The 27,492-nt window shown below is 38.0% G+C and overlaps 1 protein-coding gene across 5 annotated transcripts in view; it reads left to right on the top strand.

Annotated features, from left to right (window-relative positions):
- Positions 1-27,492, top strand: part of TTC39B (tetratricopeptide repeat domain 39B) — a 73,699-nt gene that overhangs the window by 35,530 nt on the left and 10,677 nt on the right. For 3 of the 5 annotated variants that reach the window (XM_038123985.1, XM_038123984.1, XM_038123986.1), the window contains 13 exons: positions 13,333-13,437; positions 14,723-14,854; positions 16,628-16,704; positions 17,859-17,926; positions 19,912-19,976; positions 20,127-20,232; positions 21,581-21,646; positions 23,193-23,301; positions 24,131-24,198; positions 24,287-24,346; positions 24,650-24,811; positions 25,878-25,969; positions 26,260-26,380. In XM_038123985.1, the coding sequence (XP_037979913.1) occupies positions 13,343-13,437; positions 14,723-14,854; positions 16,628-16,704; positions 17,859-17,926; positions 19,912-19,976; positions 20,127-20,232; positions 21,581-21,646; positions 23,193-23,301; positions 24,131-24,198; positions 24,287-24,346; positions 24,650-24,811; positions 25,878-25,969; positions 26,260-26,380 (1,221 nt within the window). In that variant the 5' untranslated portion in view covers positions 13,333-13,342. Of the gene's footprint in view, positions 1-248; positions 321-13,332; positions 13,438-14,722; positions 14,855-16,627; positions 16,705-17,858; positions 17,927-19,911; positions 19,977-20,126; positions 20,233-21,580; positions 21,647-23,192; positions 23,302-24,130; positions 24,199-24,286; positions 24,347-24,649; positions 24,812-25,877; positions 25,970-26,259; positions 26,381-27,492 lie in introns of all 5 variants that reach the window. The other 2 variants (XM_038123983.1, XM_038123987.1) reach the window with 1 other exon arrangement.

Here is a 27,492-nt window from a genome sequence, read left to right on the forward strand (position 1 = left end):
CTGTTGTGAGATTACAAGTGGTGTTGAACACTAATTTTTAGATTAAATGGTAAAAAAATTCCCAGCAATTTTTCTGTTTTCATTTAAAAAATATTGATCACATGATATTACATTTCTCCAGGATTATTTTAAACTAACACAAAAGGTTTAAGAACCCTTTTTGTTCATAAACTGGATGTGATTGGACACTTAGAAATATTGTGATCCCCTTAATGTCAAGGACGTAATATGCTTTAATATCTTTGCAGCAAGAAATGTTCAACTGTGAGACAGATTACTCAATTTGATTCTGCATTTCTGAATTATTCTCTGGGTGAAAGGTATGTATGGCATGCCTGTAGGTGAAAGAATAAAATTCCAGCTTCATGAGGCTTGCCTGATGGCCCTTCAGAGGCTGAGTCCTTTACCTGTCCAACAAGATACTGAAAGACGTGTGCCAGCTCTAGCATAGTGTGGGATTGAGGTGTGTGTGCAGTTTCTTGCATATGTCAGTAGTCCCTCAGAATAATGCACATTCTTGAGAATTCCTTAGTTTCAGACTTGATACAGGAGTTGTTCCTAAAGGTTGTGCATGTTTTTATTTGTTTAAAACCAAATAATACAGAAGTCTCTCACTTGTGAGATATGAGAGTAATCCCTTGTATAAGAAAATCCTACACAACTAAAAAGCTATTTGCTTTTTTTGAACATTTCATGTATGTGTCAGTGGATTGTACTGCCTTCAGCCATCCTTCACTGAACAATCTGGAACATAAAATGTAGACCAAACAGAATATCTCAGTAGGATTTTGCAACAAGTTGTTTTGTTTCATTTCATGATGCTCTTGGGCATTTGTCATGAGAACTAGTGCAATCCACTGCTCTGTGATAGATAGGTAGTATTCCTACAAGTATCTCACCTTCTGTTTAATGACTTATGTTGCAACTTTATGTCTCTGCAAATGACTAATAAAAGTGATAGCAGCTAATACTGCCCCTTAAGAAGGGATTGAAACTAAATTTTGGCACAGCACTAGACAGAAAATTGGAGTATTACTATGGTCCTGTATACGAGTGATGCATGGGAGGGATAAGATGCAGAAGCCATTTTTCTTTTCAAATTACAAACTTAGTGGTGAGAAGTCCAATGCTTTCAAAATGTGCATAAAGTTATTTGAAGAAGTATTTCCAGATAGAAGTATTATCTGTTGTCTGTATGATTGCTCAGATACAGTGAATACACATGGATGTATGCTAGTCTTTATGTGAAAGTAGTTCCTGTTGGGCATTTCAAATTTTTACAGTTGCTAACTGTGCATATAAAAATGTCAAATGCAGCCTTAAAATAGGTATTTCAAGGGCAAAACATCAGAAAAAAATGTTCACGAGGAGATAAGCAATCCTGAAAGCTTTTCATACATAGGAGACTGCCCTCTATTTGGATGAACATTAAGTAGGTACTAAGAACCACACTGCACCACTGTTTCCTTAAATAAACATGGTAGAGATGTTTCCTATTACCCACAGACACACAGTTTGCGTTTTCTACTTAAAGTTTATTGAAAGAATGTGAAAACTTACAGAGGAAAGGTGTTGAATCACAAGAGGAATTGACACATTTTGGTGGAAGATAAAATAGTTGAAGAAAATAAAAGATAGGGAGTTTGTATGGTATTTTACAGAGCTAGGCAGAAAGAAGGTGTCTCTGCCGCAGTAAAGGATTACTCTTTCCACTTCACTGAGACTGAAGTAACAAGAGACTATGACAGGACTTCCAGTGTTTAAATGTTTAAGGACTGACAGAAATCAACAACAAAGAACCCATTCCTTAACAATTTCCTTTTTCTTAATGTATGATATTTAAATGTTGCAGAATTAAGGATGTCCTATTCTTGTCCTAGTGACATGCTTCTTATCTGAAGCATAGTTTAAAATTAAAACACAGCAAAAAGAATTATGCCAGGAACAGACTTTTGCTGCAGTAATACAAGGTCTGGGTCTCAGTCTAAAAAAAGAGTAGTAATATGATGGTAACAGTTTTTCAAATGTTTTGGATTTTTGCTGTATAGTAAAAACCAGGCAAGAGGACATCAAGTGCATTTTGGCGATGTAAAGTTACGGAAGACATGAACATGAAGTGATGATTTAATATCTCTGTGACCTGTAAATGGTGACCTTTGATACTGTAGTTTTAGTATAGCTTTTGATGTTGGCTGGAAGTCTTCCACGGAGACTGGGAGTGAAGTGGTGTGCTTCAGCAGGTTCTTCTGAGAGTGACCGGCGCTTTCTGGGTCCGGAGCACACTTGCTACAATGGCCGACGAAAGAGTGGAAGGGCAGGTCTTTGTTTGGAGATCCGAGAGCTGATTATTGCTTTGAAGGGGGGGGGTCCAGGGACAAAGATGACCTTGGGCTGAGTGGCATAGGGTTTAAAATGGGGAAAAAGGGGTAGATCTGAGGGCCAAGGACCAATGGGAACAGGTGAAAGTCGTGCAGAGGAGAGGAGGGACAGCCAATCAGGGGAACCACTAGGGTAACAGGAGTGGAACATGGCAGTGAAGTGAGACCAGTGGGGATCAGGAGAGAAGAACATTCTAGGGAATATGCAAATATGGTCAATGAGGGCTGAACTGGTGTAGAGCAACTGTACAAACCAATAGAACTTAAGACATTAATGTGTGCCTGCAAAGGCCTGTGGGAGGGAGGCACTTCTCACCCCAATCTTAGAGGGATGTCTCTCCTTGCCTGCTTTGGCCTCTCTAGGCCTGGGGCATTACAGCCCTAGTGGCAGGCCCTTGGACGTCTACATGGGAGGGCTGGATTTGAGTTTATTTTATGCTAAGCAGTCCTGGAAGTACACAGCACAAGGTGAGGTGTGTGGAAAAAGCAGTATAGTCTGCACACAGAGGAAGATCAAGTATGTCTCTGTGTGTGTGGAGGGAAGAGAAGAGGGATCCTATCAAGTAAAAAGCTTTAAAATGACCACTGCTCTGGGACATTCCAAGGCATCATTAAAGTTGAAGTAGAGCAGTGTACAAAAATAGTCAGAGCCTTCTCGCCAAGAAAATGAAACTATGGGATAGATTCTACTGAGGATCAACTGTTATTTCCCATTAAGAAGTCGTGTTGTGGCTGTTTAAGACTGACAACAAGATAGTTATTCTTTCTGATATGGTAAAACATAAGCAGTTAAATATTGAGTTTTCTTGAACCAATTCATTGCTGCAATGGCAAAGATCTACTTCAGGAAGCATATAAACATTCTGTATAGTGACAGTATCAGATTTTGACAGCATATTATGACTATTTGACTTAACAGTCTTCCAGCAGAAGACAAGAACCAACTGAGAGCAATCAATTTTAAAGCTGTTTTGTCATCGTTAGTTTGGCAGTAAATACTCCAGCAGATGCTTGCATAAATGTTGTTCAAGAAGGGTACTGCATATGGTAGCTTCTTGCTGACTTTACCTGTTGATACTGTAGTTCACACATGAGGTCGTATTTATTTAAGTTTATGAAAGTAAATGCCTCTAAAATACCTTCCTTCTGATTAAGCTTCTCTAAATGTTAAGGGTCACTTGTTTGCTGAAGTATTTATGTTCTGTGAAAATTTTTTCTTAATTGTAATGCATCTTGGTTTTTTGATACTTGTACTCAAAATAGCATTTTCTCCATATTCCCTGCATTTTTTAGAAGACCTTATTTTTTCTCCTTTAATTTGTGTCAGATTTGCATCTTAATAGGATTATCTTAAAACAGTTATTGCTAGTTTCACTTTTTTGTGGTCTGTATTACTTAAAATTTTGCTTTATTCCAACTAATCGTTACAAACATTTTCAATAACTGTAGTGAGACTTTCTTTGATAAGAACAGCTGAACGAAACCAATATGGTGGCAATTTAATGTTGTTTATCAGATAAGGCTGATTATTTTGACTGTGTTGTAAAAAGAGCCAACAAAACGTTTTAGAAGTTTAAGAACTAAATTCTTCAATCCCTTTTCATGGGAAGTGTTGCTTGAACATTTGAGTCTAGCTGATGTTAATAAGGTGATGTGGGACTCAGTCCTAAATATTTAATACAAAAGGTGGAAAGCATTGGTAGATTACAGGTAATTTTTTTTTCTGTAGTTCTCCCATTACTACCTCCTAAATCCCCTTCCAAGAGAAGAGTTGGCAAATCACTGCATCGGGGTGATTGTTAAAGGCTTACTAAATCTTCTGCAATACAAAGACAGCCACATCTGTCTGCTAAGTTAATGTTTAACTTTAGCTATATAATGGCTTTTCAGGAATACTCTTACACTTAGCCCTGATGTAGAGAGGTAGATATCATTGCCTAACTCATTACTTGTGTTTACATAACTTTAAATATTAATGCACTGACTTTTCCTTTGTTTTAGGCTAGTAGTTATGCTCCCTTTTTCTATTAATCTATAGAGGGGGAAAAAGGAAAGGAACTTAAGCTATAAACTGTTTTTTGACATTTTAAATTAATAATGTTCTTGTTCTATGTACAGTCCTCACTTGAGGGCTGTCATCCTAATAAGTGAGTATTCCAATATGTCTGGGGTTTTCAGGTTGTATTCTTATGCTTTGTTTTTGTTGTGGTTCCAAGTAGTTTGTAAGAACCTACTTAAAGATGCTAATAATTAACTTGCTTATGGACAGTATATTCCCACTGAATTGGAATAATTTCATTAGTTTAGCACCAAACTCAAGGTACACAAACTATTGCTGGAATTCACAACACTTTCTCTTTTTTCCTAAAAGAAGCTTGAAATAGTAGTGAGAGGAAAACCTAAAAAATGCTATGAGTTGGGGAAAAAATATCCCTAAAATGTCAGGACTGTAACACTGTAGCATTTTATTCTCCTTGTAATGTAACATTATTATCTTAATGTAACATTCAGTAAAGCACATTTTTCTGTTCCTTTTTGTTTCATTTTGAAGTGAATGAGATTTTACTGGCTTTGGCTGGGGTAGTATTAACTTTCTTCACAGTGGTTGTTATGGGGCTGTAGTTTGGGTTTGTGCTGAACACGGGATTGGTAATACAGAGATGCTTTTGTAACTGGTGAGCAGGGCTTACACACAGCCAAGGCCTTTTCCGCTTTCTGTAAAGCCACATTGGTGAGGAGGCTGGGTGTGCATAGGAGGTTGGGAGGGCACATAAGAGGGACAGCCAGTATGTATTTCAGAGGTGCAGGTCCTGCCTGACCAACCTGGTCTCTTTTTATGACCAGGTGAACCAACTGGTGGATGCAGGAAGGGCTGTGAATGTTGTCTTCCATGACTTCTGCAAGGCCTTTGACACTGTCACCCACAGCACTCTCCTGTAAATGCTGGCAGCCCACGGCTTGGGCAGGAGCACCCTTCACTGGGTTAAGAACTGGCTGGATGCCAGGCCCAGAGAGTGGTGGTGAACGGTGCCACATCCAGCTGGTGGCTGCTCACTAGTGGTGTCCCCCAGGGAACAGTGTTGGACCCAGTCCCATTAAATATCTTTATTGATGGTCTGGATGGGGAGATCAAGTATGTCTGCAGTAAATTCTCAGATGCCACCAAATTGGGTGCAAGTATCGATGAGCTGTAGGAAGGGTAGGAGGGCTCTGCAGAGGGACCTGCACAGGCTGGATAGATGGGTTCCGTGCAACAAAATGAGGTTTAACAAGGTCAAGTGCCAGGTCCTGCACTTTGGCCTCAACAGCCAGTGCCCCATGCAGCACTAAAGGCTAGGACAGAGTGGCTAGACAGTGGCCAGGGAGAAATGGACCTCAGGGAAGTGACTGACAGCAGCTGAACATGAGTCAGCTGTGCCCAGGTGGCCAAGAAGGCCAGTGGCATCCTGGCCTGTATCAGCAAAAGTGTGGCCAGCAGGTCTAGAGTAGGGGTTGTGCCCCTGGATTTGGCACTGGTGATGCCATGCCTCGAGTGCTGTATCCAGTGCTGGTGCCCTCAATTTAGTAAGAATGTTGAGATGCTGGAGTGTGTTAGGAGAAGGGCAGTGGACTTGATGAAAGGTCTGGAGCACAAACGCTGTCAGGCATGGCTGAGGAAGCTGCCGTTGTTTAGCCTGAAAAAGAGGCGACTCAGGGGTGAACTTATCATTTGCTACAACTGCCTGAAAGGAGGCTGTAGGCAGGTGGGGATCAGTTTCTTTTCACAGGCAACCAGTGACATGACAAGAGGACATAGTCTTTAAGCTACCCCAGCAGAGGTCTAGATTGCACATTAGGAAGAATTTCTTCGCAGAAAGAATGACTTGGAGTTGGAGCGGGCTGCCCAGGAAGGTGGTGGAGTCACCACCCTTGGAGGTGTTTAAGAATCAAGACTGGGTGTGGCATTTAGTGCCATGGCCTAGCTGAACACAGTGGTATTTGGTAATAGATTGGGCTTGATCTCCAAGGCCTTTTCCAACCTAGTTAATTCTATGTGATTCTGTGGTTCAAGTGACCCAAAGTGACCAAAGGGATATTCCAGACCATATGACATCATGCTCAGTATATAAAGTGGGGGAAAGAAGGAAGAAGGGGAGGACATTCAGAGTGACAGCATTTGTCTTTACATGTCACCATTATCTGTGATGGGACCCTGCTTTCCTGGAGATGACTGAACACCTGTCTGCCCTTGGGAAGCATGGAGATGATTCCTTGTTTTGCTTTGCTTGTTTGTACAGCTTTTGTTTTCCCAATCGAATTCCCTTTATCTCAACCTACAAATTTTCTGGCTTTTACCCTTCTAATTCCTTCCTACCAGTGTGAGAGTGAGTGAGCAGCTGCTTTCAGCTTGGGGTTAAACCACAGTCAGTCTCTTTTGGTTCCCAGTATGGGGCACAGAGGGTTGAGAGATCAGGAGATATCTGACTAGAGTGTGTTAAAATAAAATTGTTATAAATATTCATTTTATTGGTTTAATAGTTGCTGGTTACAACGTGGATTTATTTGCTCTCATACTTGTGGTATTTTGTCTGTATTACAGAAATAATTCCTTACTTACAATACATGTTCTGTGTGGTGTATTTTATGGAACAGGCTTATCACATGATAGTGTCGCTGGTCAACAATCTGGTGTGTCTATATTAAAGATTGCAGGCACCTTTGTGCTTTGGGAGTCACCTATTGGGAGCAATTAATAATCACATCTTTGGTTTTTTGGCTCCTCAGAGGAACAGCCTATAAGGGAGACACCTTCCTATATATTTTTCTTCTCCTTTTTTTTCCTGCCTTGTCTTCCAGGCTGGTAGTCAAGATTTTAAAGATTTTTAATATTCTTTGACTGCTCTTGAAACGAGCCTGGGTTTTTTTGCTAGGAGCCAGCATGTTGCATATGGTTCAGGTCTTGTTTAAGGTCAGACTAATAACATGAGATCTGCCCAAAAGCTGGATAATTCAGAATGGCAGGGTGGTTGGGGTTGTATGGGCCAGTACCTAGGGCAGTGAACATCTTCAGTGTTCTTGCACCCTTACTCCTGAACAAGTGCAGAATCCAGAAAAATTAGTAAAATATTGGAAAAAGTTGTTCCCTTATGATGTTCAACACTGCTTAGTACCTACAGGAGTGGTAGGTACAGGAGGAAAAGAAAGTCTCTAAATATGACAGTGAGACAACAAGAGGCCCTGCAGCTGCTCCAGCCACCTGAAAAGACACTGTGACTGCTCCACTGTCACCGAATGTGGCAATGCCACTGAAACCACTGAAGCAGAGAATCAGCATGGGCTGGTGTCAGTGGACCGTGAACAGAAGCAGAAGAAATGTACATGAAAATCACCCAGTCAAAATGCTTTAGCAAAAAACAGTCAATTCCAAGGAGAGTGAAGATGATGAAGCAGAACCATCACAAAAGCAATTTTTCAGAGCCATTATTAAGGCCATCACAGGAACCAGAAGAGGAGACAGAAGAGACATGACTTCATCCCTATCCCTAAATAAGCTATGGGAGACACAAAAAGATTTCAGCAGTCATCCATGAGTGTATTACTGCCTGACTAGTGTGCTGGTGGGACAATTGAGCCAACAGTGTGGAATGAGAGGGTAAGGAGCCAGGCTGAGATCACTTGCTAAGGACCCAGACACTGACAAAGCAATGGGGAAAAAGAAGAGTCTTTAGTCTGGAGGTGATTCTTATCAAGTATGAGGGGGAAGGGTATCCCTGTAAAGATGATATTCCATGTAATCTAGGCAGATGGACTGCAGTAGAGAAAGTGACTCACTTCCTAAGGGAATTAGATGTTCAAGAAATGAAGTATTTTGATGTGGACAATGCCCAGGTCCCCACAGAGCCAGACCACATTTTGTGTCAATTACTCATGTTGCAGAAATTTCTACGGAGTGCAGCAAGAGTCAGAGTATGAACTGACACACTGTTGGTCAGGGTGTTGGTGGCAGTCTGATTAAGTGGTAGCTGCAGTCCTCCTGGAGTGACAGATGTGGTCTTGTTCAAGCATTGACCTCGCAGAAGGGTGCAGGTTTCCTCTGAAGGTCCAGTGGCAGCATAGATGGGCCTGGTCTTCCTCTGGGTCTCCAGTGGAAAAAGGCTGCTCCTCTGGGAATCCAGAGGGAAAAGGCTACCTGTGGTGTTCCAAATCTCAGATTATATCAGGTAGGAATGCTTGGCTCCTCCCCCTGGGCAGAGCATCTCACAATGAGATGGTGTAATTTTATCAGTCACACAGTGAAACTCAATGCCTCATTAACAGAAGGTATCTTCCTGGAGGGAAGATGGGTTGTGGAAAAGAGAAAGAAAACTGCCTCACCTGGTTTTAACAAGTGGCCCAATTAACAGAAGATAACTGCCCCACTTCTAACAGATGGTAATAAAATGCACACACCTGGCCACATTTTGTATTTGCAATTTAAGACACAAGGTTATTATCGAGGGTGAAGGACAAAGTCATAGACTGTGTGGATTTGTTATAGGTAATAAATGATAAAGCCAAATTAATAACAAAAAAAAATAGATTTTATTTCGCGACCGAGATACGGTCTCTGATATCCACAATCAAAAGGACAGCGTCGAGCCTGGGATCAGCGCTGGGCGAATGCTGATCTGAACTCTATCACTCCAGATCACCCCGTGTTCACGAATGCCCTATGGTCCGGTTAGTTTTTATACAGTTTTTCTTGCCTGGGGCAGAGTTCCTCCTACTCTTTTCTTTGCTTCGCATATTGATGTGGTCTCCTTTTCTCTGTACTGGGCTGGACAAAGCTGTTTCTGGGAAGCGATGAATGCTGGTGTTGAGTTGTGGAACCTGGTATTGGAATGCACGTTCCTGATGACACCGGCTATCGCCATCGTAGATAGTTACTGAGTATTCATCGCTTGGGTGTTTCTTGGAAAGAGCAGTATCTGTAGGAGCCACGTCTTTTAGTGTGTTAATTAGGTCTTTCTCTTAGGTCTTTCTCTCCACTGGCGTCTGTGGTTTTGCAATTTTGTGAAGCAATCTCCCCAGCTCCGGCTTGTGGGTTTAAAACTTTTAAGGATATTTCTTACAAGCATAACTTATTCCACGCGTACATTTCTTGTATATTTCACATAAGCACGAGTTACTCCAAATCATATGTTACAGATTCAACAAAATTTTTTTTGTGGACGTTTTATGAACATTTGACAAAGGTGTTCCACAGATTAGGGGAATGATGTCTGTCTGTATATCTATCAAAACAGAAAAGTAGGGAAGGTGATGGGGTATTTGGAAGCGTGACACTTGGTGTGACATAACGGGTATGGAATAAGGGGTGGATAAGTGTTAGTTTTGGCTAGGGTATAGTTAACCTTTTTCACAGTGGCTGGTATGGGGCTGTGTTTTGGATTTGTGCTGAACCTAGGGTTGATAATATGGAGATATTTTTGTTATTGCTGATCAGGGCTTACCCACAGCCAAGTGTTTTTTTCTGCTTTTCGTATAGTCACACTGGCAAGGAGACTGCATATGTGTGGGAGATTGGGAAGAGACACAGCACGGGCAGGTGACCCAAACTGGGCCCCAAAGGCATATTCTATACCATACGACATCATGCTCAGTATATAAAGTTGGGGGAAGAAGGAGGAAGGGTGGACATTTGTAGTCATGGTGTTTGTCTTCTCAAGTCACTGTTACCTGTGATAGGGCCCCCTGCTATCCTGGGGATGGCTGAACACCTGCCTGCCCATGGAAAGCAGTGAATTTGTTCCTTGTTTTGCTTTGCTTGTGTGTGGGGTTTTTTTTTCCAGATTAAACTGTCTTTATCTCAGCCCATGAGTTTTCTAGCTTTTACCCTTCTAGTCCTCTCCCTGATCCCACTGCTGGGGGAGTGAGTGAGCTGCTGCAGGGGGTTTGACTGTCAGCTGGGATTAAACCATGACACCAGGTGTAAAATCCATAGTAATATCACTAGGTGTAAAATCCATAGTCGTATCACTGAAGTAGTGTTAACTTAATCTGCTCTGGGGTAAATTAAAGAATATTTTTATCTAATGTGCTAAAATGTATCAAGTTCCTGTCCATTCCAGAAAAACTACTTGGAGATAGGGGAAAAAATAAGATAGAAGGAAAACAGCATGAATTGGAAAGAGAATATGAGTCAGCATTGCTGACTAAACTGTTCTCCAGTCCGTAACTTGCTGTAGAAATTGTGATGTTTTGGTAGTAGGAGAGGAAATGTGCTTATTCTGAGCTTCTGCATAGAAGTGTCAGCAAAGATAACCAAGTTGCTTCTGAGTCAGTGTGCTCCTTTCTTCTGCTGTAGGATGTGGGAAAACATTATAAAACATATGTGAAGAGTAATGAAACAGGAATGAGGGATTTTCTGGTAGAGATTATGATTCACTTACCAGAAATAACAGTTTGAGAGAGCTAGCTTCCCAAGTTTTATGTCTGAAGTGGCAGAGTAACTTCATAAGCATGCTTGATGCAGGGAACATTAAATACATTAACTTAAGGAATACTGTTTGCATTGTCTGCAGACTTTGTTTACATATAGGCAGCATCAGGGGAGCAAGTCTGTAATAGAGGGAAAAAACATGATAGCCAGGTGCAGAATTTCCCCCATTTAACTGGGAAAATACAGTTTTGTCATGATGCCAGGTTATGTAAGGACCCTGGTTTATGGGATCAGTTTGCAAATACTGATAGATACTGTGGTGATGCTCAAGCTGGTAGTGTGATGGGATTTGGGAGCCTGATAGCAGACCAAACACACCTGCAGCTAAAATGCCGTCATGTCCATGGGTGTGTTAAATGAAATAAAGATTAGATTTTCTGTCCAGTGGAAGTTCCAGCAGTTTCTGATTGCAGAGTTGGAAGTGTGTAGATTTGCAACATACAAGTACAGAAAACATATTTCTGTTCACTAAGATGAGGCTTAGTAAAGCAATTGAAAACAATACATTGCCCTTAGATCTTGGTCCTTGCCTTCAGAGAAGTGCTACAGTGGTGGAGTACTGTGATATTATTTCTCTGCTGATGCTTCTCATGTGAGAAGCATACTGTTTTGAGGCTGAACACCAGTACTTTGAAACTTACTGTTTAAGGCAGTCATCAGTTGTTAAATTACCTGTAATTAGCAGTGGTCTGCCTTTCTTCAGATTGTTTTGTGAAATGTATGGTTATATATGTCTTGCTTGCCATTCTCTTCCCTCTCTTGACTTCAGATCACTGTTCATATTCTCCATAGTCTGTGAAGCAGAAAATTGCCTCACATGGGGTTTTTCTGTTCCCATAGTTGACAGAGCTCTTGGCCCACCACAAAGTTAGTAACTGTGCCTGCAAGGAAGAGAGGACCAAAAGGGCCACTTGTCCTCTGTAATTTTGAAGATTCTACATGCCTTAGTACTGACCCTGGCATTGTTTGAGAAGAGACCTGGAACAGAGGCCACTGCTTCAGTGCTAATCACAAAATAATTGTAGTGTGCAAGTATGAAAAAATAAAAACTCATTCTTGGTGTCTAGTAGATACAAACTTCAGTTACTGATGAGGTGGTGTTTTTTGTTTTTGTTTTTTTTTTATTTATTTTGCCACTAAAAACAACTAGTGCCAATTCGGTATTTAAAGGAAGGAAAAATTCCCTCCCCCACTCTCTTCCCACCTGTTTTTTTTTTACCTTCTTGAAAAACTTTTGAAAGCAACTAACCCATTCTTCCTAGCAGGAAAGACAGAGCAAATGGATTGAGTAATCTAACTAGGCATGGACCAAGTGAAAGAGTGTCATTAGACACAAATGTGAAAAGAAGATAAAAGCATAGGAACACACAGGGGGTAGGGGTGATGTGTTATTAAGGGACTAACTCAGGTCCTTGCTTGTGTACTAGGAAAAAAAACCAGCCTTTAAATCTAGTTTAAAAGTACTTATTTGGAATGTTTTTGCTAGCAGATAGTATTCCTGGAATTAGTTTATAAAATGGAATGGTTTAAAAAAATGTTGGTCTTTATAAGCAAAAATGGTTGTCTTTATAAGCCATTTAAACACTGTTTTTTGGACAGCAAAAAAAGCCCCCTGTCCAGTCATATTTTCATGTCCACCCCACTCTTTATTTTGTGTGTGTGTTACTGTTAGATTTAGGGCAGCTGTACTCCTCTGTTTGTTCTCTTCTTAAATTCCTCCTTTAGAGTTCTTCACTTCTGGTCAGTACTTAAATATTTATCTCATTGACATGATCTGTTGCTTACCACTGCTTAACCGTACTTGGAGAAAGCCCATTATCTAGTTTAAACCTGTTGTTTTAAAGCTGTAGAGAGATTATCTTTTCCAGATCCATCTGTGCGCATTGATGGCTGTGTAGCCTCTATCTGTATGTCACTACCATGATTGTCAGTTTGTCCCAAGTTTGGCCCACAGAATAATTTGTGAGTGCTCCTGACTATTTCAAGCAGAACTGGCCAAATAATGGTTTATTGAGATGGGTTCTGCTTAAGCAAGAGCTTTTACTTGAACTACATTAGGACGAACAAAAGCTATTGGCATAGCTACAGGTTTCTGACAGGACTATTTGTAGTATACCTGTTTGCTGAATGACCGTCTGCTTACTGCTTTTTTTGATGAAAATATTATCTTGTGACCACTTTCGAGATTCTGGTATGAACAGAGAGTCTGAAACAGCATTTGTACTGATAGGAAAGCTTGAGAGCTTGGACACAATGATAAATTTTGAGAATTTCTCTGGTAAGATTAGGAGGACAAAGCTATAAACATCACTTAAATAAGCAGAGGGTGCACCTGTGTAACATAGATAAAGGGTTAAGTATATGCTTCGGTTTTGAAAAGTTAAATTTTGAAAAAAAATCACTATAAAAGACCTGTGTTACATAAGAAAAAGACATTTTTAGATATTTTTGTTTATATTTACCATTTGAGTAAAATAGGAATCTGTTTTTTAGGGCATCCAAGATGGATCTCAAGTGTGCTCTGGAAGAATGTTCAATGGCACTGAACTTATTTCTAAACAATAAGTTCTCTGAAGCACTGGAACTACTTCGTCCATGGTGAGATTCTGTTATTTCTTGAAGTTGTTGTATACAGACAGTATTTAGTACCTGAAGATTAATTTAAAGCCTCTGAAGATAGTAGTTTTAATTTATTCTCTTTTGTCTGAAAGCATTTCTCCATGTTTGTATATTTTTAAATTTTTTTGGGGTCATTAAAACCATCTCAAAACTGTTTATGAAGCACTGAATTGTTACGTTAGAGTTGATCACTCAAGCTGCCTGTCCTCACGCAGAGGGGAGAGGCTGGGGAGCAAGACCTTATTTAATGCATCTTTATGCAAAAATAATTGGTACAATGAAACTGCTTTTGACGATACAGAAAAACTGGAACAAAGCTCCAGAATAGTCTTTTTGTTATGTTTTATATTATGTTTGAGTCTGGTGCTTATCTTTTAAGCTCATCTTTTTATGTTCTGACGGTTTTCCTTGTTCCCCTGTTGCCTTTCCTCCACTGAGAAGAAAAGCATGGCAGTGCAGGTGTAAGGAATTAAAGAACATGGAGAAGTTCACAGGTGAAACCTATCTAATCTGTGACTTCATGGGGAGGCAGTCTGAGTGGCTGATCTTTAGGACTGGGATCTGGATGGAATCCAGCTGGATCTGCTGGAATCCCATCCAGCATTCTTCTCTTGTCTGTGTCTGAAAGGAGCATGTGGTATGGAGGGATGTGTTGGCAAGAGGGATATGTAGCCCATATTAATAGAGTGGAGTAATGTCCTTGCTCTGCAACTTGGTGTTAGTAAGAATAGATTAAGAGTGATGTGTTGGTTGTTATATGAACAAGCTCAAGGACAGCTTTAAAGGAAACATCAGAAGGATGACACAGCTATGACGTATTTGCTTTTAGTGCTCTGGAGAGCTCATGTGAAGAAGGCAGTAGGCCAGGGATATGATCTCTTAGAGTTAGTTGTAGTTAAGCTCATTGGAAGATGATATTACTGTTGGAATATCAGGCTCTTTCTTGCTCCAAGGTCAGGGCGAATAAAACTCAGGAGACGTTGTTTTTAAAGTCTCACTCTGAAGTTTATTATGCTTATCTATTACAAACTCACGAGATGTGAGCTCTCTCTAACAAGTTGAGAAAGTGAGCTAAAATGGTCTCTGTTCAAGACTGTTTAAGTCCCAATTATCCAATAAACAGTTATAGGTTATATTCTCAGATCTGTTACTTTCCTGCTTAATTCTTCTGTCTTTTCACAAATTAATACGAGTGCCTCTTCATTTAATTTTGTATTGCAATGTAAAGTGTTGCTTAAATGTACAAGATTCATGTTTTCCCTAGGTCCAAAGATAGTATGTACCATGCACTTGGATACAGCACTATTTTAGTTATGCAAGCTGCAATGACCTTTGAACAGCAGGATATACAAATGGGAATTTCTACAATGAAGGATGCTTTGCAAACCTGCCAAAGGTAAGCCCAACTGTTATGAGATACTAAATCCAAAAAGCATTATTTGTGAAATACCCCACTTCTCTGTATGCTTTTAAAGCAGACTCTCACCTGTATGAGATCTAAATTTGTAAAGGTGGAGTAAGTCCCACTACGCAATTATTACTGGTGAGGATATTTTTCTACATGGTATTGTGGCAATAAGAGACTTGTCCTGTGTGGGTATTAACAGCCACTACAGTTAGTTAAATGGTTGTTTCACTGTGTAGACCTACACATAAACTGACATTTTTGAACTGCCTGAGCCATTGACAGCTGTGACTTCTTGTTTTTCCAAAAGTTCAGAGGCCTATATTTTGAATTTTCCCCTCTCAGCATGAAAACAGTCTTCTTTAGAAAGTTGTTTCCAAAGGTTGAACCAATAGTCTAATACAATTAAGCTTGTACTAAGGTTTCTACTGAAAACCAAATAAGTTTTGTTGCTGTTGTTACAAATGTGTTTAGCTTACCTTAAAATTAATGATTTTAAGAGCAATTTCTGTTGCTCACATCAGAAATTATCTGGACTGAACATTTTGCTTCTGGTCTTTCTTTGAACAGCAAAAAAAAAAAAACCCTTAGAAAATGGGTTGTGAAAGCTAAAGTTTAAACAAACCTCTGACAAAAATAGAAATTATTTCTGCAATTTCTGCTTAGCTGGTTCTTCATCATATTGGTTAGTCTGTATTTTATCACAATGATCTTCCAAGAAATGACTGCCAGACATTAGTTTAGACATTTAACATCATCATCTTAGCCATGGCAAAAAAGAAAAGAAATGAGAAAACATTATCAGATGCTATCTGAAGAAGAGAAAGAGTCAGCAGTTTCTGCATCTTTTTCGGGTGTGCAATCAATTTGCAGTTTCATCTGAACTATGTTGTTTAGAGTATCTGAAGATTAGATGTCCCTCTAGTCTAGACAGCTGCAGTACAGAATTTCATCTCTGTTGGATATAAACTTTAATTCATGAGTACTCTGGTCTAGTCTGTCACAAAACTCATAAAAATGCAAGAGAAAGGCAATTAAATGTTCAAAGTTGAAGAATTACCATAACTACATGTACCTTAATTGACTCTTTTCTTGTATGTATTATGTTAATGTGTAGTGTCATAATCTTGTTCTCAGGATCCCATAATTGTCAATGTGTAGTGTAAACAAAAATGATAAGCTAATGCTTAGTATTTATAATCAGTGACTGCCTGGCTTACAGAGTGCATTCATTTTCTGAATATAGAATTGTTTCTCTAGCTTCTTCATAAAGCTCAATTTTTTAATAAAAAACTAATTTTTGGAATCAAAGCATGCAGTTGAAATCTCTTGCAAGTAAAGTATATGATTGTTTTGGTATTTTATCTGGCATAAACTGCCATAAAATGCTGAAGCATTTTTGTTGAAACAGAGCTCCTTTTCATTTTTTCATTTTAATTTAATGGAACTTCGAAGTCCAGTTGAAGTGTCTTGCCCAGCATCAGAGACATCTCTGTAGCTGCTGAGCAGCAGTGGGGTTGAAGCTGTCATCCATTTAACATAGATTAATTTAAGTTGCAAGCATGCATTTAGTGTTGGATAGGCTCTTTAGCCTAGAGGTGTACAAGACTTTTGACTACTGAAAGAATTGAAACTGATGACAAATTATCATTTTCTAAGAATCTCTGTAAATTTTGGTTGGAAATTTTTAAGAATTCCAGTTATTAAATTCAGGTTTGTCTTGAAATGTATGGCTTTGTTTTCTTCCATGCACAACCTATTTAGATTCAGGAAAAGAAGCACAGTGGTGGAATCCTTGTCCAATCTAGTTTCTAAACAGGCAGTGGATCAGTTGAGTGAAGGTAAGTAGTTAAATAATGAAGTTAAAATAAAAAAGTGAAAAAAGCTCAAAACTACCCCTACCAATGTGTACAAATATGCTTAACTCTGTGACTTTACTCGTGTCTTAAGTAATAAACATGCAAACCATGTATATAATCTTTTATAATTTGGATGCAAAGCTTCAATGGAGAATTCAGGCTAATTTTTTTTTCTCTGAGCTTGCATGAATTAAGAAAGGAATGCCTTTCACAACACATTATAGGATTGAAGGGAAATTTCCTTTTTTTGACTTAAGAGAGCTCCCAAAAGTTTAAGAACCATTCATGCGGAGGAGTACATCCTTGTCATTAGTTGCATTGGAATTTGAATATATTAACGAGTTTTGTGCTTGTCTGTTTTGCCTTAAGGTGTTTTGGGAAATGGTATCAGTCATTGTTCATGGCTCTGAAAATGCTGATCTCCTATTTCTGATTCAGGCAGAGTCAAGTATGCATTTTTTTCTAACCTGGCACAAGAATCCTCTTTAATACTTGGACACATCAAACTCACCACGTATGCCCTGTACATACAGCAGCCTTGTGCATGTGGCTGGTCTTGCAGCATGGGTGCGAAGCAACTTGTGTCATGTGTGTTAAATCAAATGTACTTTAGTGCTGCATGAAGACAGAAAGTCTGCCTGGGGCTTTCAGTTTGTTAAGCATGATTTGGTGAAATCCTGTTCATAATGTCTCAGTGAATGTAGGAAAAGCCTGAACCTCCATGAGGGTTACTATTCATTTACAGAAATTTCTTGTAAGACATGGAAGGAGGCCTGAAAGACTGAGTTGCTGTGGGCTGTTAAGCTTAGAATCAGTGAAAAGGTATAGAATACCATCTACCAGAATGTCAAGTAGCTTTTGTCATAGACTGAGGTCAGCTCTGACAATGTTTTGTCTGAGAAGAAGGGAAATAGAAGAATTCTGTTGGGATTTGTGTGTTACAGCTATTACTCAGCAGTTACTGAAATGGCAACAGCAGAATTTTGCTTTTTTTTTTTTTCTTTTTCTTTTTTTTTTCTTTCTTTCTTTTCTTTTTCTTTCTTGTCTTGGCAGCATTTTGTTTGTTCCATTGACCCCAGAAAGACAGTATTGACAATGACATTGCTGATAGTAAATAACTTTTCTTTCTTATATAGAGGAAATGCATGCTGAAATCTGCTATGCTGAATGTTTATTACAGAAAGCAGCTCTCACCTTTGTACAGGTAAAGTCAATGTCTCATTTTGTGTGACAGTGTAATGGAAAGAGATTAGTACTTATAAAACGTCATTCCAACAAAGGATGTGATGTTTAAGCCAAAATTTTTTGCTAGTGTATGTTATTTCATGGCAGTAATTGAAAGTATGGTAAATCTTGTGCTGCTCAGCAAAGTTCTCTGTTTGTTTGAATAATCAAAGATGATATTCAGATACCAAGGTATTACCCTAAGGTATAAACATACCACCTTTTAAGCATACCTCCTCTATTATACAAGGTGGTATTTTTAAATTACTTGCATCACATTGGACAGTGTCCAGTGCCTGCATAAAAATTTTTTCAAGTATGAGGAAGTGTGTTGTTTGAAAGTGCAAGTCATTTTTTGCATGAATGGGTAGAATGTTTTCCAACTAACAAAACTTCAGTTGATACACATGTGTAATTTCCAATTCAGTCTTGCTCTCTATGCACATGGTGTCAGGAATAATACATTAATGAATGCTTATAAAGTGGGCATGCTTAGCATTGCTGAGGTAACAATTCAGCTCACAGAAAGATCTGGTATTTTACACTGTATGGTGCTAGTGATTTAGGTTGTGGTTCACGGACTTCATGCTACAGAGTTTTCAAATTCAGTTTGGAACTTGATTCCTGAAAACAGGAGTTGTTCGTCATACTTTTTTAAGGTATATGAGTGTTTAATATATTGTGTGTGAGTGTTGAATGCATTTTAGATAATCTTTTCCAGTATAAATTATGAGAAGGAAGCGAGGCACATAGGATACTAATGTCAGATTAAGTTCCTTTGGCAAATACTTATGAACTACTTGATTTGGCTAGAAGTGTCAGGAAATACTGTTAATGGAATGCTAGTCTTTCCTGTAACTGGCTTGCTCCTTTATTAACCATGTGGAAGCAACCGTCTCTCTTTATTTTTATTGTGTGGGTGGGGCCTGTTTTAACCATGAAAATAATTTTGAAACAGTTGTTGAAGGAGGTGAGTTAGGACTGTATAAAATAATAAAAAACCCCTTAGATGTATATTTTCTCTGAAACACCACATCTGTATTGCTTTTGACTGTAATACCCCACTCTGCTGATTGCTGTGCTGCCCCATATTTTTCATCTTTGGCCGACCATGATTCATGTTAGGATGATGATGATAACAAAAATGTGAACACTCAGAGGGAAATAGAATTCTTGTGCTGAAACACTTGCTTTTGGGTGTTGAAACTTGCAGACAAGAGAGAGGAGGAGTTTTAAAATGGTAATCTTTCTATGGAGCCAGAATTTCCTTTGGTTGATCATTTTGAGGCCTTTTTTTGTTGCTTTTTCATTTTCCACATTGTATATACTGTTCCTAAGTATTTAAATTTGCATTGCTGAAATGCCAACATGTTCCCCTTTTATGTGAATTCTAGGAGAAAAAAATTCATCCTGTTGAACTGATGTCTTGCTTTTCAGGAATTTAGTTTTGATGGCAAGTACATTGTGGCTTTGTTTTGGTTTTTCTAGAAGTTAGTAAGCATATAAATTGAGTAACACAGGGAGTTACTTTTGATCAGCAATGGAACTTCATCTGTTCAGGGGATTTCTCAGTTTGTCTTCTGCCAGTTTCTGTAGGCTTCCTTGTGTATGTCAGAATCGCCATTTCCATATATTTGAAACAGTTCCTGCAGCACCATCTGGTGGAGCGTTTCTTGGTTCATTTAGATACATCTCAAATTCTGCTATAACTAGCACTTTGACTTTCTTTTTCACCTCTCTCTTCAGTTTTAAAATTTGTAATGTGCACCAAAGAAATGTTTCCCTGACAACTTAGAGCAAGTGTTAAAGTCAGTCTTAGAGACATATCTGGTGACTGAAAAACATTTTAGTCTTTCCTATGACATTAACTTATAAATAAATGTAAATGTAGCTGGTGGATTTTTATGTATGTGTTATATGAAATATGACTGCATAATATTTTACAGTTAGATCTTTTTCTTCTAGGATGAAAATATGATCAACTTTATCAAAGGTGGCCTGAAAATTAGGACAAGTTACCAAATTTACAAGTAAGCTATCAGAAAATACTTGACTTCAACATTAATATAAGCAGTTGGAGTGGCATTAATGCCCCCATAAGACAAAGAAATATTTTTGTATCTGTCATAGTAATGTCTGTGTTGTGTTTCCCTTTCCCTCCTTTTTTTCTCTATCACAAGGGAATGTCATCAGGTGCTACAGACGACTCAGGGGAACAAAAGCAAAAATGAAACGTACTACCAGTTTGAAGGAGGAGTAAAACTTGGAATTGGAGCATTCAACTTGGTATGACTTCTTCCTCTTCATAGGAAGGCTATTGAGTTATTCTGTAGGACTGTCTTTCTTTGTATATACAGTACTGTAGCTGATTTAACATTTACACATGTAAAATAGAGATATAGGGTTTGCAGGTTTTATGCAATATGAAACCAGCATTAACTTCTGGCATACATGCTTTCTGGGATGTTTCTATTAGTTTATTCTGAACTGTTTCATTCTCTCAGAATAACTAATATATATATTTCTGAAGTGAAAAAGCAGCTGCATCTGCCTGTGTGTAGCAGGACTTTTAAAGATGTGTACGCTGTGGTTACAGAATGCCTGGAGTGACTGTTTTAATTCTAACTCCCTTATGTATCCGACATACTCTAGATTCACAAAGATAATTATAGTTAGAAGAATGAGCAGTAGTTTACTGAGTTTGTGCAAAAGAAAATTGCCTTTTCTTTACAATTTGCTATAGTTACCTTTTCACACCTGTCATGGCAATGGTGAAAGTTGATTTCTGTCAGTATGTTAATTTCTGTATCATTCTAGATTGGAGATGGCCAATTTTAAGTATGGTCAGAAGAACTCAGGTTTATGTGCACCAGAATTTAAAATTCAAGCAACTGTGCTCATAAGTGCTCTTGCCTCTCCTATTCTTTATGGAGTCTTCTCAGTAGGAGGCTTAACAGAAAAAGTGTCTAATGGGCAAAATGTATTAGGGTGAATGGAGCTTTCTAAAAACTGACCCTCAAGTTGACCTGCTTCTTAAATCTCACTGAAAAGGTGGTTATGGTGTTTGTACATTTTCTGTTGTGTAGTATGTGGTTACAGAGGGCTATAGTACAAATGCCTATAAGGCATTTGCCTATAGAGGGCTGAAGAATGCCTATAGAGGGCTAAAGGATGATAGCAACAGCTAGTATTTCTAAAACCATTATGCTCACTGATCTGCTGATTCAGCAGATCCCACAGGAGGAACAAGTAGAGCCTCTGTAAGACTCCCAATAAAATGAAATAATGGTATAGGAAGATGACAGTTGTAGCTTGTAAGTCATACTAAAATGGATAAGACTTTCATTCTGAAAGGCCCACAATTTACAAGCAATTCTGACCAGCTGAATGTGGAAACAGCTGTCATTATCTAAAGAAGCACATCTGGGCTCTGCCTGTTTTCGTGCCGGATGGTCATCAGAATTCTGAGCATGCGTGTTTACTCTCAAGTTCTTTCATGTTTTATTTTTTTACTAGTGTGCAATAGCATTTAACATAGTAGCTGGCCTTTTTGGTTTACATTTATAGCAATGTAACTTTTTTTTTTAAGTGTACGTGGTTTTAATTATATTTTTTATTTTTAAATGTATTTCAGATGCTGTCACTTTTACCAGGAAGGATCCTCCGACTTCTAGAATTTATTGGATTTTCTGGCAATAGGGTATTTGATTTGATACTTGCTTTTCCAAATTAATTTTTTCTCACATAAAAGACTGGATGGATTTAATGCCATATATTCCACACTAGAAGTATAATATCGATTTTTATCAGTATTTTAGTGTTGTTAAAAAGATAAATGGGTTAGATGATACAGGCATAAAAGCACATATGGTGATGCTCCACTCTTTAACATCAATGGGAAATGACCAATTTACTTAAGAGGCGATTTTGCCAATGCAATTTCCTTTCCTTTTGCTGATCCTTAAGTAGAGGATATCAGCTTTCTTTTCTAGTAGTCAGAAATTGACATTCCTCACCAGTAACTGAGGGAAGAATAATATTTCTACATTTTTCTTCCCCAAATCCTAGCCCATTTCTTTGGGAAAAAAAATTCTGAATATCATGTGTCACCAGGGAATCTAGGTACATCTTTCTCTCATGGGTGACAAAAATATTTGTAACTTATTTTGTAAGTATTTTTCAGCTCTTTAAAACTCTTTTTGATGCCCATAAGAAATGAAAAACCCAAAAAACCTCAAGTAAAAAACTGTAATAAAGTAACCAACAGAACTGTACACAATTGAACTTCAAATTATTTCTGCTGCAATCACCATATGGTCTTATTGCTGCTAGATTGTCCACAATATGGTTCTCCTGCTGTAAAATTAGACTTCAGTAAAGACCAATTCATTCCGTTTCTTCCTCTGAAAAACTTGGTTGTTGCTGAAGCTCTTCCAAAATACACATTTTTCCCTGACTAAATATACAGTAAAGACTGAAAGAAGAATGATTTTGAAAAATCATCACAATTTTTTTTGTGTGGTGCTTGAATTCTCCTATAATTCATTAAGTTGCTATGCAATAAAACTGATCTGTTAATTTTTGTTTTGAGGCAAAATTATGTTTTTGGGGAGTCACTCCTTTTGATCAGGGAAGCTGTGAGCTCAACACCCCTCAAACAGTCAAGCTGTTGTGTAATGGGTCTAAGCAGAGACGTAAGGGAAGTCTCATGTGTTAAGATCTGCATAAGGCTCCCTGAATCTGGATCTGTCTTTAGACATTGATTTATCAGCACAGGTAATATTTTGGTCAGAGCCTCAAAGTAGAGGCTGACTTGATGGAAGAGAATTGAGGATAACCAGGGTTTTCAGTGAAGGAGGACTTACACCAACAAGTAGCACTGGAGCAGTTGGGAGAGTTTCCCACTGAACATAGGTTGAAGGATGTTATTCTGAAAGGCTCATAGTCAGAACACAGTGGGGAATGGCTGTAGACCTGTGTGTCTGCATGATTCATGTGGTGTTCCCATTTCACCAGAGCACTGAAATGCATGATTTTATTAAGAGTTAGATTAGTCTTCTCTTTCCTGAGTGCTATTAGCTGTGATAGAAACATTTTGGTAGAGGGTTATGTTGGATTTGAGATAAGTACTGAATTATGAAATACTTACATCTGAAAGGAAAACTGAATTTTCGTTAGCCAGAAAAAATTGATAGTAACTCTGTATACTTATAGTTAATTCTGCATGTGTTTGTGATATTTCTTAGGAGTTGGGCCTCTGCCAACTACGGGAAGGCGCATCTGGCAGCAGTTTGAGGGCCATTCTGTGTACTTTCACCCTGTTGGTTTATCATACTTACGTCTCCTTAATCCTTGGTGAGACCCACTGTGTAGCTTTTCAGTCATGCTACACCTTATGATAGATATTGTGATTTATTTTTATAACAGAATTTCAAAATTGTGGCCAAATAGGAGTTTACTGTATAGTTAATTATGGTCTAAAATTAATATCCATGACAAAGCTGTGTCTGCAGAAACAGTGAGGGTAGATAGCATTATACCAACATCTTGCTCCATTTGCAGGGCTGTCTCAACAGCAAAATATTGCAAAACATTATTAAGTTCAGAAAAGTCATTATCCATAAATAAACATCAGATGTTGTGAAAACTATCTCCAGAAAAAAACTATACAACCAGAATTAATTGCTTTTGCCATTTAGAGCTGGAAGTCATAATTAATTCTATATGCTTCTTTATCATGTATTTTCATAATCTAAAATATTTAAATATTTTAGTGCTTGTCCTTCAGGCTCATCAGGAAATTAAGGAGAACTTCATTTCTTCCAGTATTCCCTGTATTTCATTACTGAGTTCAAAATTAGGAGAAGAGGCAGTTGAGGAATGTTTTCCTATCTTGCTAAAGCAATTAAAGGGATTTAAAAATATAACTAGGATCAGTAATGGAACAGTGTAAAAAATATTCCTGTAATTCCAGTTTGTTTCTACTTACAGACATTTAGTATTTTTAAATCACTTACTATCTTTGGGACAAGAATTTAGTAGAAACACAATTTGATGAAATAATTCTGCTTTCACATAAAGCAGTCATCCATTGGTCTATCAAATACGATGTGAAAACAAAATCTTAGTCTACGAAACTTGGATTCTTTTAAGTACATTGAGGTTGGTTTGTTACATTTTCTAGGTACAGGGGAAGCCAACCTTCAGGAAGCAGACAGTCTCCTCGAACCCTACCTCCTGAAATTTCCAAATGTACGTATTTCTATGTAATTTTTATAACAGAAATGTATTTCCCTATGCTCAAATTCCTAACTGGTTATTTTTCTCATCTCTTTTCAAGGGTTCCATTATTCTGTTTTATGCTGCCAGAATAGATATACTGAAAGGAAATTTTGAAAAGGTAAATCATGTTTTCTTTCTAAGATTTTTATTTAGTGTTTAGCCTGAGGAGGAAAAATAATTAATTCATCTACGTATCAGTTGGACTGTTAAGTATGCTGTTATCTCTGTTCACATTCACTGTCAATGTTGATTCCAGCCCTCTCTCTAAGTGAGACTGAAAGGGAAGTTTATCTCATTTTACTTGTCAGGTGTTTTCCACTTGAGTGCTAGGTAAGATCATGTCCTGTAACTAGACACTGCTCTCACATGGAGCTGTAATTGAGCCAGTTTTCATCATTCTTCCTTAACTACTCACTTGTAGGCACAATTGAGGTTCCAAGACTGCATAGCAGCCCAGCAAGAGTGGAAACAGATTCATCATCTCTGTTACTGGGAACTGATGTGGTGCTACACCTTCCAGCAGGACTGGCTTCAAGCATATCGATATGCAGACCTGCTCAGCAAAGAGAGCAGGTGGTCTAAGGTAAATGGACAGGTGGACATTGTTGTGATATACCAGTGGTCTGTACAGTTAAAGTTACTTTTCATTTTGCACAATAAGTGTAATGTTTGCCTTTCTGAGAAACTCATAAACAAAGACACAATGGGACCAAGCTATTTTAACTGGGTGCTTCAGGATGACTTTTTATTTCATGTTTTGAAGCAGCAGAACCAGAAACAACAGTGCTTTGGCCCCTCTGAAAATGGAGGTGCTTACCTGGGTTGGGAGAAAGAGGAGGGATAGGAAAACCATAAACTTGTCTCTCAAGTCAAGTTCTAACGTTCACTAGTAAAACTTGGCTGAAGAAACTGTGTTTGGTGTTTATAGACACACACACCCCTACTCAGCGGATGCTTTGTGGCACAAAATGAGAAAAGCTGCTGGGGACAGGATCTCACAGTAAAGCTGGGCTATCAGATAACCTTTTCCTTGTAAAAACGTTTTTCAGAGTATAAACCAAGCACAATGTGCCAATAACCTTTTTATGCATTATTATTATCTGTTGCTCTATAGATTACTGGTTTATTATCTTAATGAAAAAGGGTATACATCGAATTCTTGGCAAAAGAGGAAGAGAATAATATATTCAACATGAAGTGCAAGTGTCTTTAATAGAATTATGGATTTTTTTTTCTGCAAAACCCAGTTATTAAACTTTCCTTGAATGAGTACCCAGATATTTCCTTCTGTTTTTGCAAGCATGTCTCTACATGTAATAGATCATATAATAACAGTAATGGATTTTAGAGAAGTTAAGTCATTTAACCTCATCTCTTTGACAGTGGTTTGCATAATAAATTCTCCTGTTCTTTGCAGGAGATAACTTTAACTTTCTGACTGACAAATATAAAAATATAAATACATTAAAAATAAACTTACAGCATAAACTCTGTGTGAAAGGGAATACCAAACTTTTATAATTATATCTGCCTGAGAATTATGAGAACACTTTGCTGCAGCAATTGTGGTGAGAGATTTTAGTCTTTGTTGTATTGATTAAACACAGAAAATTAGATGTGTAATCTGTTGCTGTTTCTTTTTGAAATAGGCAATATATGTATTCCAGAAGGCAGCAATTCTGTGTATGCTTCCAGAGGATGATTTGAAGAGGACTGGTGAGGATATAGTGTCTTTATTCAGGTAAACATTTATAAAGCAGCTGAATGTGCACTCTTTCTCCCCCCATGTCTTTGTCTTGTATGACTTATTTCTTTCTTATAACCATAAACTTTCCAGTTTTTTATCTTTGCCTTTAGCATTAGAATTGCTTTTATCAGCAAAGATATATCCTACAGCTCTGGTCTCCATGATGTAAAACAATTTTAATATGTTATATTTTAGAGGAAAACAGTAAAAGTTTCTAATTGAAATGAGATTAAAAAAAAGTACCAATAAACAACTTTTTTTTTTTCCATTTTCCCTTCTTGTAGACAAGTGGATGGTCTAAAACAGAGAATTGCAGGAAAATCTATCCCGACTGAGAAATTTGCAGTAAGGAAAGCTCGACGCTATGCATGTCCTCAACCAGTGAAGCTGATATTACCTGCCTTGGTATTTGTTCTTGCTTTGTTTTCATCCTTTTCAAAGAGAAAAGAAGTCAGAATAGTTCATTATACAGGGAAGGAATAATATTGTCAGGTATTATATGTCTGCATTTTAAATTTTTTAAAGAAGTACTACATTAATACAATGGGATTTTGGTGAAAAGTATAAGGAACTGGATCATACTACCAACTAAGCAGCAGTCTGAAACAAGTGCCGTATTTTTCATGTGAAAAGTTCAGCATACAGAAAACTGCATGAATGTTCTTTAGGTTGGCAGGATTTTCGTCCTTGTCTTCTAGATTCATTAGAAGTTAAAGAGTACTTCAGTACTTTCTGTTTTTCTTATGAAAATGAAGAGTGGTGGTCAGTTTTTGTTGTGGTTTTTTTATTCCCCTTGTATTGAGTCTGATTGAAACAAGCAGAAGTTAAAGTAACTTTATGAATGCTATTCTAATTTTCCGTATTTAACGTCAGAGTCATTAATATTGCACAGTCTGTTTCTATGTGCACAGCAGTGATAGTTTTCATATGTGTATGCTAAAATCTTTGTACATGCATAATTTACCAACTACTGTGCATGAAAAACCTAATTCAAGAAGAAATTTCTTATGTTAAAGCTCATTGATATAGAAAGAGGAGTCCAAAGAAAATTAATCCACTGGTTCTAAAATTCATTCTATATTAAATTGTATGTAGAGGACTAAGTAAAATTTGTCTTGGGCTTGTACAGCAGAGTGCTTGTAAGTTGTGAGTATGTATATTTGGTCTTGTTGTCAAATCCAGCATTCTATTTTAATTTAGGAATTTTTTCATCATGGACTATGCATAACCAAACATAGTGTATGGTTTATTTCAGAAAGTATAAGTTAGACAGGACTACAGAACTGAAACAAATCTGGCATGATGTAGTTGATGATGTTAATAACGCTGTTTCAGATTTTGATACAACCAGTTTTTTTCTCTGTCTGAAAACGTACATATTTACAGTACAAATGCAAGTGGAAATATTTCACCAATGAATTGTATCAGCTTTAGAATGACATTAGGCTTCATATTTCAGAGGTGTAATTTCAATTACGGTAGAACAAATGATACTCAAGTTTGTAATGACTGAGTAA

The sequence above is a fragment of the Motacilla alba genome, chromosome Z (genome assembly GCF_015832195.1).
Source record: "Motacilla alba alba isolate MOTALB_02 chromosome Z, Motacilla_alba_V1.0_pri, whole genome shotgun sequence".
Classification (NCBI taxonomy): Eukaryota; Metazoa; Chordata; class Aves; order Passeriformes; family Motacillidae; genus Motacilla; species Motacilla alba.